General features: G+C 42.8%; 1 protein-coding gene across 1 annotated transcript; it reads left to right on the top strand.

Annotated features, from left to right (window-relative positions):
• The first annotated feature begins 4,014 nt into the window (after positions 1 to 4,014).
• Positions 4,015 to 6,410, top strand: LOC115170209 (uncharacterized). Its single transcript, XM_029726604.1, has 2 exons — positions 4,015 to 5,448; positions 5,621 to 6,410. Exons 1-2 carry the CDS (start codon positions 4,283 to 4,285, stop codon positions 6,057 to 6,059), a joined length of 1,605 nt encoding a protein of 534 aa, XP_029582464.1. The 5' UTR covers positions 4,015 to 4,282; the 3' UTR covers positions 6,060 to 6,410.
• The last annotated feature ends 6,894 nt before the right edge of the window (positions 6,411 to 13,304 follow it).

Raw genomic sequence — 13,304 nt, 5'->3', positions numbered from 1 at the left:
GGCCACCGGAGGGGCAGCAGAACTCTCCTGGCCACCGGAGGGGCAGTAGAACCCTCCTAGCCACCGGAGGGGCAGCAGAACGGAAGCAGCATCATTATGAGGAGACTGAGGGTGCGTCCCAAATTGCACCATTCTCTTCATATTGCACTTTTGACCAGCCTTTATAGGGAATAGGATGCCATTTGGGACGGATGCTCAGGTGTTCCTGCCAGGAGCTTAGACACATCTGCTGTGATAGACGTCCTCCCAGTTCTACTTCTGGAGCTGTATGATGGTTACACACACACACACACACACACACACTAACTAATACAGAGACCTGGTTACACACACACACACACACACACACACACACACACACACACACACTAACTAATACAGAGACCTGGTTACACACACACACACACACACACACTAACTAGTACAGAGACCTTGTTACACACACTAACTAGTACAGAGACCTTGTTACACACACTAACTAGTACAGAGACCTGGCTACACACACACACACAAACACACACACACACACACACACGTACAGTATACACCTGTGTACACACACACACACACACACACACATTCACATGGAGACAATTACAGAAAAGAAGCACTCAGCTGACGTGACTGAGGGAGTGGAGGTCCTCCTACACTCCGTTTTAACTGTAAGGACTATGAATCTCTACTGTACAACATGGAAAAGGGACAGGTGATATTGCACAAATTCTTTCTTAGGTACATTTTGATGGAAATGTATTTTTGTAGATAGTTTCATATAGGCAGTTTTTTTACATACAGTACCAGTCAAAAGTTTGGACACACCTACTCATTCCAGGGTTTTTGTTTTATTTTGTACTATTTTCTACATTGTAGAATAATAGTGAAGTCATCAAAACTATGAAATAACACATATGGAATCATGTAGTAAACAAAAACAAGTGTTAAGCAAATCAAAATAGATTTTCTATTTTAGATTCTTCAAAGTAGCCAACCGTTTCCTTGATGGGGCGGCAGCGTAGCCTAGTGGTTAGAGCGTTGGACTAGTAACCGAAAGGTTGCAAGATCGAATCCCCGAGCTGACAAGGTAAAAATCTGTTGTTCTCCCCCTGAACAAGGCAGTTAACCCACTGTTCACACTTAACTGACTTGCCTAGTTAAAAAAACATGTTTAAAAAATTACAGCTTTGCACTCTTGGCATTTTCTCAACCAGCTTCACCTGGAATGCTTTTCCAACAGTCGTGAAGGAGTTCCCACATATGCTGAGCACTTGTTGGCTGCTTTTCCTTCGCTCTGCGGTCCAACTCATCCCAAACCATCTCAATTGGGTTTAGGTTGGGTGATTATGGAGGCCAGGTCATCTGATGCAGGACTCCATCACTCTCCTTGGTCAAATATCCCTTATACAGCCTGGAGGTGTGTTGGGTCATTGTCCTGTTGAAAAACAAATGATAGTCCCACTAAGCCCAAACCAGATGGGATGGCGTATTGCTGCAGAATGCTGTGGTAGCCATGCTGGTTAAGTGTGCTTTGAATTCTAAATAAATCACAGACAGTGTCACCAGCAAAGCACCCCCACACCATAACACCACCTCCTCCATGCTTCACGGTGGGAAATACACATGCAGAGATCATCTGTTCACCTACTCTGCGTCTCACAAAGACACGGCGGTTAGAACCAAATATTTCAAATCTGGACTCATCAGACCAAAGGACAGATTTCCACCGGTCTAATGTCCATTGCTCGTGTTTCTTGGCCCAAGCAAGTCTCTTCTTATTATTGGTGTCCTTCAGTAGTGGTTTCTTTGTGGCAATTTGACCATGAAGGCCTGATTTACACAGTCTCCTCTGAACAGTTGATGTTGAGATGTCTGTTACTTGAACTCTGTGAAGCATTTATTTGGGCTGCAATCTGAGGTCCAGTTAACTCTAATGAACTTATCCTCTGCAGCAGAGGTAACTCTGGGTCTTTCTTTCCTGTGGCGGTCCTCATGAGAGCCAGTTTCATCATAGCGCTTGATGGTTTTTAGGACTGCACTTGAAGAAACTTTCAAAGTTCTTGAAATGTTCAGGATTGACTGACCGTCATGTCTTAAAGTAATGATGGACTGTTGTTTCTCTTTGCTTATTTCAGCTGTTCTTGCCATAATATGGACTTGGTATTTTACCAAATAGGGCTATCTTCTGTATACCACCCCTACCTTGTCACAACTCAACTAATTGGCTCAAATGCATTAAGAAGGAAAGAAATTCCACAAATGTAACTTTTATCAAGGCACACCTGTTAATTGAAAAGCATTCCAGGTGACTACCTCATGAAGCTGGTTGAGAGAATGCAAAGAGTGTGCAAAGCTGTCATCAAGGCAAATGGTGGCTACTTTAAAGAATCTCAAATATAACTTTTTTTGGTTACAAAATATTGGGTTACTACATGATTCCATGTGTGTTATTTCATAGTTTTGATGTCTTCACTATTATACAATGTAGAAAATAGTAAAAATAAAGAAAAACCCTTGAATGAGTAGGTGTGTCCAAACCTTTGACTGGTACTGTATATGTTGTCATTTTGGGGCACGTTATGGATATTCAATCAGAAAACCGCCTAGCAGCCATTTTGTTTTTGACAGGACCATCCGTGTCAACAATTTCAACATGTGTATTTTTACGGCCAATAATGCCAAATAGCCTGTGTCATGTTAATATGTCAGTATTGGTTTGTGTGTCATGTTTATATACGGTGTATTCGTAAAGTATTCAGACCCCTTCAATTTTTCCACATTTTGTTAAAGTTACAGCCTTATTCTAAAATAGATTAAATATAAAAATGTCATCCATCAATCTAATGACAATACCCCATATTGACAAAGCGAAAACAGGTTTTTTGACATTTCTGCACATTTATTACAATTAAAATCTTATTTACATAAGTATTCAGACCCTTTGCTATGAGACTCTAAATTGAGCTCAGGTGCATCCTGTTTCCATTGATCATCCTTGAGATGTTTCTACAACTTGGAGTCCACCTGTGGTAAATTCAATTATTTGGACATGATTTGGAAAGACACACACCTGTCTATATAAGGTCCCACAGTTGACAGTGCATGTCAGAGCAAAAACCAAGCCATGAGGTCGAAGGAATTGTCCGTAGAGCTCCGAGACAGGATTGAGTCGAGGCTCAGATCTGGGGAAGGGTACCAAAACATGTCTGCAGCATTGAAGGTCCCCAAGAACACAGTGGCCTCGATCATTCTTAAATGGAAGAAGTTTGGAACCAGCAGGCTCTTCCTAGAGCTGGCCACCCGGCCAAACTGAGCAATCGGGGGAGAAGGGCCTTGGTCAGGGAGGTGACCAAGAACCTGATGGTCACTCTGACAGAGCTCCAGAGTTCCTCTGTGGAGATGGGAGAACCTTCCAGAAGGGCAATCATCTCTGCACCACTCCTCAGTAAAAGGCACATGACAGCCCGCTTGGAGTTTGCCAAAAGGCACCTAAAAGACTCTGACCATGAGAATTACCATTCTCTGGTCGGATAAAACCAAGCATCACGTCTGGAGGTCGTGGTGGCAACTAGTCAGGATTGAAGGAAAGATGAACGGAGCAAAGTACAGAGATATCCTTGATGAAAACCTGCTCCAGAGCGCTCAGGACCTCAGACTGGGGGTGAAGGTTCATCTTCCAACAGGACAACGACCCTAAACACACAGCCAAGACAACGCAGGAGTGGCTTCGGGACAAGTCTCTGAATGTCCTTGCGTGGCCCAGCCAGAGCCCGGACTTGAACCTGATCTAATATCTCTGGAGAGACCTGAAAATAGCTGTGCAGCGACACTTCCCATCCAACCTGACAGAGCTTGAGGGGATCTGCAGAGAAGAATGAGAGAAACTTCCCAAATACAGGTGTGCCAAGCTTGTAGCGTCATACCAAAGAAGACTCAAGGATGTAATCACTGCCAAAGGTGCTTCAACAAAGTACTGAATAAAGGGTCTGAATACTTACGTAAATGTGATATTTCAGTTTTGAAAAAAAAAAAATCTAAACCTGTTTTTACTTCATCATTTAAATAACATTTTTAATACATTTTAGAGTAAGGCTGTAACGTAACAAAGTGAAGGGGTCTGAATATTTTGCCTTACGTTATTATGAGTGGCTTTATTGGTTTTCTGTTGCGTTTGTGTTCATTGTAATGTTTTGCACTACAATCCATGATAGCTAGTTAAGGTCCTATGCTGAAGTGAGGCAGGCAGTGTAAAAAGGATACAGTATTAAACTAGTTAGCAGCACTAATAATGCCCATACCTTATCAGTGTCCTGCCACTCCTGGGTCATATTCATTAGTGCACACTATACCAAAACGCTTTGCAACAAAAACTGTCACCAAGCTGGACTGTCACCAAGCTGGACTGTCACCAGCCGGACTGTCACCAAGCTGGACTGTCACCAGTTGGACTGTCGCCAAGCTGGACTGTCACCAGCCGGACTGTCACCAGCCGGACTGTCACCAGCCGGACTGTCACCAGTTGGACTGTCACCAGTTGGACTGTCACCAAGCTGGACTGTCACCAAGCTGGACTGTCACCAGCCGGACTGTCACCAGCCGGACTGTCACCAGCCGGACTGTCACCAAGCTGGACTGTCACCAAGCTGGACTGTCACCAAGCTGGACTGTCACCAAGCTGGACTGTCGCCAAGCTGGACTGTCACCAGCCGGACTGTCACCAGCCGGACTGTCACCAGCCGGACTGTCACCAGCCGGACTGTCACCAGTTGGACTGTCGCCAAGCTGGACTGTCACCAGCCGGACTGTCACCAGCCGGACTGTCACCAGTTGGACTGTCACCAGTTGGACTGTCACCAGTTGGACTGTCACCAGTTGGACTGTCACCAGTCACCAAGCTGGACTGTCACCAGCCGGACTGTCACCAAGCTGGACTGTCACCAAGCTGGACTGTCACCAGCCGGACTGTCACCAGTTGGACTGTCACCAGTTGGACTGTCACCAGTTGGACTGTCACAAGTTGGACTGTCACCAGTTGGACTGTCACCAGTCACCAAGCTGGACTGTCACCAGCCAGACTGTCACCAGCCAGACTGTCACCAGCCAGACTGTCACCAGTTGGACTGTCACCAGTTGGACTGTCACCAGCCAGACTGTCACCAGTTGGACTGTCAGGGACTGTCACCAGTTGGACTGTCACCAGTCACCAAGCTGGACTGTCACCAAGCTGGACTGTCACCAGCCGGACTGTCACCAGTTGGACTGTCACCAGTCGGACTGTCACCAGCTGGACTGTCACCAGCTGGACTGTCACCAGCCGGACTGTCACCAGCCAGACTGTCACCAGCCGGACTGTCACCAGTCACCAAGCTGGACTGTCACCAGCCGGACTGTCACCAGCCGGACTGTCACCAGTTGGACTGTCACCAGTTGGACTGTCACCAGTTGGACTGTCACCAGTTGGACTGTCACCAGTCACCAAGCTAGACTGTCACCAAGCTGGACTGTAACCAGCCGGACTGTCACCAGTTGGACTGTCAGGGACTGTCACCAGTTGGACTGTCACCAGTCACCAAGCTGGACTGTCACCAGTTGGACTGTCAGGGACTGTCACCAGTTGGACTGTCACCAGTCACCAAGCTGGACTGTCACCAGTTGGACTGTCACCAGCCGGACTGTCACCAGCTGGACTGTCACCAGCTGGACTGTCACCAGTTGGACTGTCACCAGTTGGACTGTCACCAGCCGGACTGTCGACTGTCACCAGCCGGACTGTCACCAGTTGGACTGTCACCAGCCGGACTGTCGACTGTCACCAGCCGGACTGTCACCAGTTGGACTGTCACCAGCCGGACTGTCGACTGTCACCAGCCGGACTGTCACCAGTTGGACTGTCACCAGCCGGACTGTCGACTGTCACCAGCCGGACTGTCACCAGTTGGACTGTCACCAGCCGGACTGTCGACTGTCACCAGCCGGACTGTCACCAGTTGGACTGTCACCAGCCGGACTGTCGACTGTCACCAGCCGGACTGTCACCAGTTGGACTGTCACCAGCCGGACTGTGAGGCTATGAAAACATTAACTCTAATTTAACCCTTTGACCTGCTATTGTTATTGTTCTCTTTGTCGTATTTATCTGTGGAAGGGTTTTGTGTTTTTCTTGGAAGGGTTTCTGGTGCATATGGGTTATGGGTTACATACAGAGGTGGAATTGACATGTAAAAAATCTTTAACATTTTTGTTGCTGAATCCCCAGTAATACAACAGTTGTGACTTGCCTTTTTCCCACCTTCAATTCCACTCCTGGTTACATGTTTTAGACCGTTAGATTGAGAAGGAGTCTGATCAAGTATCAATCAATCAAAAGATCGATAGATTGATTGAGATCAAGTATTAAATAAATGTACACTACCCCCCCCCCCCCCCCCCCCCACAGTCTATCTATCCTCTCTGGTATCACTATAACCATCTCTGTTCAGATGTCTATCTATCCTCTCTGGTATCACTATAACCATCTCTGTTCAGATGTCTATCTATCCTCTCTGGTATCAACACTATAACCATCTCTGTTCAGATGTCTATCTATCCTCTCTGGTATCACTATAACCATCTCTGTTCAGATGTCTATCTATCCTCTCTGGTATCACTATAACCATCTCTGTTCAGATGTCTATCTATCCTCTCTGGAATCACTATAACCATCTCTGTTCAGATGTCTATCTATCCTCTCTGGTATCACTATAACCATCTCTGTTCAGATGTCTATCTATCCTCTCTGGTATCAGACTATAACCATCTCTGTTCAGATGTCTATCTATCCTCTCTGGTATCACACTATAACCATCTCTGTTCAGATGTCTATCTATCCTCTCTGGTATCATCACTATAACCATCTCTGTTCAGATGTCTATCTATCCTCTCTGGTATCACTATAACCATCTCTGTTCAGATGTCTATCTATCCTCTCTGGTATCACTATAACCATCTCTGTTCAGATGTCTATCTATCCTCTCTGGTATCACACTATAACCATCTCTGTTCAGATGTCTATCTATCCTCTCTGGTATCACACTATAACCATCTCTGTTCAGATGTCTATCTATCCTCTCTGGTATCACTATAACCATCTCTGTTCAGATGTCTATCTATCCTCTCTGGTATCACTATAACCATCTCTGTTCAGATGTCTATCTATCCTCTCTGGTATCACACTATAACCATCTCTGTTCAGATGTCTATCTATCCTCTCTGGTATCACACTATAACCATCTCTGTTCAGATGTCTATCTATCCTCTCTGGTATCATCACACTATAACCATCTCTGTTCAGATGTCTATCTATCCTCTCTGGTATCACCACACTATAACCATCTCTGTTCAGATGTCTATCTATCCTCTCTGGTATCACCACTATAACCATCTCTGTTCAGATGTCTGTCTATCTATCCTCTCTGGTATCATCACTATAACCATCTCTGTTCAGATGTCTATCCTCTCTGTTATCACACTATAACCATCTATGTTCAGATGTCTATCCTCTCTGGTATCACACTATAACCATCTCTGTTCAGATGTCTATCTATCCTCTCTGGTATCAACACTATAACCATCTCTGTTCAGATGTCTATCTATCCTCTCTGGTATCACACTATAACCATCTCTGTTCAGATGTCTATCTATCCTCTCTGGTATCACTATAACCATCTCTGTTCAGATGTCTATCTATCCTCTCTGGTATCACACTATAACCATCTCTGTTCAGATGTCTATCTATCCTCTCTGGTATCACTATAACCATCTCTGTTCAGATGTCTATCTATCCTCTCTGGTATCACTATAACCATCTCTGTTCAGATGTCTATCTATCCTCTCTGGTATCAACACTATAACCATCTCTGTTCAGATGTCTATCTATCCTCTCTGGTATCACTATAACCATCTCTGTTCAGATGTCTATCTATCCTCTCTGGAATCACTATAACCATCTCTGTTCAGATGTCTATCTATCCTCTCTGGTATCACTATAACCATCTCTGTTCAGATGTCTATCTATCCTCTCTGGTATCAGACTATAACCATCTCTGTTCAGATGTCTATCTATCCTCTCTGGTATCACACTATAACCATCTCTGTTCAGATGTCTATCTATCCTCTCTGGTATCATCACTATAACCATCTCTGTTCAGATGTCTATCTATCCTCTCTGGTATCACTATAACCATCTCTGTTCAGATGTCTATCTATCCTCTCTGGTATCACTATAACCATCTCTGTTCAGATGTCTATCTATCCTCTCTGGTATCACACTATAACCATCTCTGTTCAGATGTCTATCTATCCTCTCTGGTATCACTATAACCATCTCTGTTCAGATGTCTATCTATCCTCTCTGGTATCACTATAACCATCTCTGTTCAGATGTCTATCTATCCTCTCTGGTATCACACTATAACCATCTCTGTTCAGATGTCTATCTATCCTCTCTGGTATCACACTATAACCATCTCTGTTCAGATGTCTATCTATCCTCTCTGGTATCATCACACTATAACCATCTCTGTTCAGATGTCTATCTATCCTCTCTGGTATCACCACACTATAACCATCTCTGTTCAGATGTCTATCTATCCTCTCTGGTATCATCACTATAACCATCTCTGTTCAGATGTCTGTCTATCTATCCTCTCTGGTATCATCACTATAACCATCTCTGTTCAGATGTCTATCTATCCTCTCTGGTATCACTATAACCATCTCTGTTCAGATGTCTATCTATCCTCTCTGGTATCACTATAACCATCTCTGTTCAGATGTCTATCTATCCTCTCTGGTATCACACTATAACCATCTCTGTTCAGATGTCTATCTATCCTCTCTGGTATCACTATAACCATCTCTGTTCAGATGTCTATCTATCCTCTCTGGTATCACTATAACCATCTCTGTTCAGATGTCTATCTATCCTCTCTGGTATCACACTATAACCATCTCTGTTCAGATGTCTATCTATCCTCTCTGGTATCACACTATAACCATCTCTGTTCAGATGTCTATCTATCCTCTCTGGTATCATCACACTATAACCATCTCTGTTCAGATGTCTATCTATCCTCTCTGGTATCACCACACTATAACCATCTCTGTTCAGATGTCTATCTATCCTCTCTGGTATCATCACTATAACCATCTCTGTTCAGATGTCTGTCTATCTATCCTCTCTGGTATCATCACTATAACCATCTCTGTTCAGATGTCTATCCTCTCTGTTATCACACTATAACCATCTCTGTTCAGATGTCTATCCTCTCTGGTATCACACTATAACCATCTCTGTTCAGATGTCTATCTATCCTCTCTGGTATCAACACTATAACCATCTCTGTTCAGATGTCTATCTATCCTCTCTGGTATCACACTATAACCATCTCTGTTCAGATGTCTATCTATCCTCTCTGGTATCACTATAACCATCTCTGTTCAGATGTCTATCTATCCTCTCTGGTATCACACTATAACCATCTCTGTTCAGATGTCTATCTATCCTCTCTGGTATCACTATAACCATCTCTGTTCAGATGTCTATCTATCCTCTCTGGTATCACACTATAACCATCTCTGTTCAGATGTCTATCTATCCTCTCTGGTATCACTATAACCATCTCTGTTCAGATGTCTATCTATCCTCTCTGGTATCACTATAACCATCTCTGTTCAGATGTCTATCTATCCTCTCTGGTATCACACTATAACCATCTCTGTTCAGATGTCTATCTATCCTCTCTGGTATCACACTATAACCATCTCTGTTCAGATGTCTATCTATCCTCTCTGGTATCATCACACTATAACCATCTCTGTTCAGATGTCTATCTATCCTCTCTGGTATCACCACACTATAACCATCTCTGTTCAGATGTCTATCTATCCTCTCTGGTATCATCACTATAACCATCTCTGTTCAGATGTCTGTCTATCTATCCTCTCTGGTATCATCACTATAACCATCTCTGTTCAGATGTCTATCCTCTCTGTTATCACACTATAACCATCTCTGTTCAGATGTCTATCCTCTCTGGTATCACACTATAACCATCTCTGTTCAGATGTCTATCTATCCTCTCTGGTATCAACACTATAACCATCTCTGTTCAGATGTCTATCTATCCTCTCTGGTATCACACTATAACCATCTCTGTTCAGATGTCTATCTATCCTCTCTGGTATCACTATAACCATCTCTGTTCAGATGTCTATCTATCCTCTCTGGTATCACACTATAACCATCTCTGTTCAGATGTCTATCTATCCTCTCTGGTATCACTATAACCATCTCTGTTCAGATGTCTATCTATCCTCTCTGGTATCACACTATAACCATCTCTGTTCAGATGTCTATCTATCCTCTGGTATCATTACTATAACCATCTCTGTTCAGATGTCTATCTATCCTCTCTGGTATCACACTATGACCATCTCTGTTCAGATGTCTATCTATCCTCTCTGGTATCACACTATAACCATCTCTGTTCAGATGTCTATCTATCCTCTCTGGTATCAACACTATAACCATCTCTGTTCAGATGTCTATCTATCCTCTCTGGTATCACACTATAACCATCTCTGTTCAGATGTCTATCTATCCTCTCTGGTATCATTACTATAACCATCTCTGTTCAGATGTCTATCTATCCTCTCTGGTATCACACTATAACCATCTCTGTTCAGATGTCTATCTATCCTCTCTGGTATCATCACACTATAACCATCTCTGTTCAGATGTCTATCTATCCTCTCTGGTATCAACACTATAACCATCTCTGTTCAGATGTCTATCTATCCTCTCTGGTATCATCACACTATAACCATCTCTGTTCAGATGTCTATCTATCCTCTCTGGTATCATTACTATAACCATCTCTGTTCAGATGTCTATCTATCCTCTCTGGTATCACACTATAACCATCTCTGTTCAGATGTCTATCTATCCTCTCTGGTATCATCACTATAACCATCTCTGTTCAGATGTCTATCTATCCTCTCTGGTATCATCACACTATAACCATCTCTGTTCAGATGTCTATCTATCCTCTCTGGTATCACACTATAACCATCTCTGTTCAGATGTCTATCTATCCTCTCTGGTATCACACTATAACCATCTCTTTTCAGATGTCGATCTATCCTCTCTGGTATCACACTATAACCATCTCTGTTCAGATGTCTATCTATCCTCTCTGGTATCACACTATAACCATCTCTGTTCAGATGTTTATCTATCCTCTCTGGTATCATCACTATAACCATCTCTGTTCAGATGTCTATCTATCCTCTCTGGTATCATCACTATAACCATCTCTGTTCAGATGTCTATCTATCCTCTCTGGTATCATCACACTATAACCATCTCTGTTCAGATGTCTATCTATCCTCTCTGGTATCACTATAACCATCTCTGTTCAGATGTCTATCTATCCTCTCTGGTATCACACTATAACCATCTCTGTTCAGATGTCTATCTATCCTCTCTGGTATCATCACACTATAACCATCTCTGTTCAGATGTCTATCTATCCTCTCTGGTATCATCACTATAACCATCTCTGTTCAGATGTCTATCTATCCTCTCTGGTATCATCACACTATAACCATCTCTGTTCAGATGTCTATCTATCCTCTCTGGTATCACCACTATAACCATCTCTGTTCAGATGTCTATCTATCCTCTCTGGTATCACACTATAACCATCTCTGTTCAGATGTCTATCTATCCTCTCTGGTATCACTATAACCATCTCTGTTCAGATGTCTATCTATCCTCTCTGGTATCACACTATAACCATCTCTGTTCAGATGTCTATCTATCCTCTCTGGTATCATCACTATAACCATCTCTGTTCAGATGTCTATCTATCCTCTCTGGTATCACTATAACCATCTCTGTTCAGATGTCTATCTATCCTCTCTGGTATCACACTATAACCATCTCTGTTCAGATGTCTATCTATCCTCTCTGGTATCATCACACTATAACCATCTCTGTTCAGATGTCTATCTATCCTCTCTGGTATCATCACTATAACCATCTCTGTTCAGATGTCTATCTATCCTCTCTGGTATCAACACTATAACCATCTCTGTTCAGATGTCTATCTATCCTCTCTGGTATCACACTATAACCATCTCTGTTCAGATGTCTATCTATCCTCTCTGGTATCATTACTATAACCATCTCTGTTCAGATGTCTATCTATCCTCTCTGGTATCACACTATAACCATCTCTGTTCAGATGTCTATCTATCCTCTCTGGTATCATCACTATAACCATCTCTGTTCAGATGTCTATCTATCCTCTCTGGTATCATCACACTATAACCATCTCTGTTCAGATGTCTATCTATCCTCTCTGGTATCACACTATAACCATCTCTGTTCAGATGTCTATCTATCCTCTCTGGTATCACACTATAACCATCTCTTTTCAGATGTCTATCTATCCTCTCTGGTATCACACTATAACCATCTCTGTTCAGATGTCTATCTATCCTCTCTGGTATCACACTATAACCATCTCTGTTCAGATGTTTATCTATCCTCTCTGGTATCATCACTATAACCATCTCTGTTCAGATGTCTATCTATCCTCTCTGGTATCATCACTATAACCATCTCTGTTCAGATGTTTATCTATCCTCTCTGGTATCATCACTATAACCATCTCTGTTCAGATGTCTATCTATCCTCTCTGGTATCATCACTATAACCATCTCTGTTCAGATGTCTATCTATCCTCTCTGGTATCATCACACTATAACCATCTCTGTTCAGATGTCTATCTATCCTCTCTGGTATCACTATAACCATCTCTGTTCAGATGTCTATCTATCCTCTCTGGTATCACACTATAACCATCTCTGTTCAGATGTCTATCTATCCTCTCTGGTATCATCACACTATAACCATCTCTGTTCAGATGTCTATCTATCCTCTCTGGTATCATCACTATAACCATCTCTGTTCAGATGTCTATCTATCCTCTCTGGTATCATCACACTATAACCATCTCTGTTCAGATGTCTATCTATCCTCTCTGGTATCACTATAACCATCTCTGTTCAGATGTCTATCTATCCTCTCTGGTATCACACTATAACCATCTCTGTTCAGATGTCTATCTATCCTCTCTGGTATCACACTATAACCATCTCTGTTCAGATGTCTATCTATCCTCTCTGGTATCATCACACTATAACCATCTCTGTTCAGATGTCTATCTATCCTCTCTGGTATCACCACTATAACCATCTCTGTT

The sequence above is a fragment of the Salmo trutta genome, chromosome 31 (assembly GCF_901001165.1).
Source record: "Salmo trutta chromosome 31, fSalTru1.1, whole genome shotgun sequence".
In the NCBI taxonomy this organism is placed as follows: domain Eukaryota; kingdom Metazoa; phylum Chordata; class Actinopteri; order Salmoniformes; family Salmonidae; genus Salmo; species Salmo trutta.
Note: the sequence above shows the minus strand (reverse complement) of the source record. Positions and strands in the feature narration are given on the sequence as shown.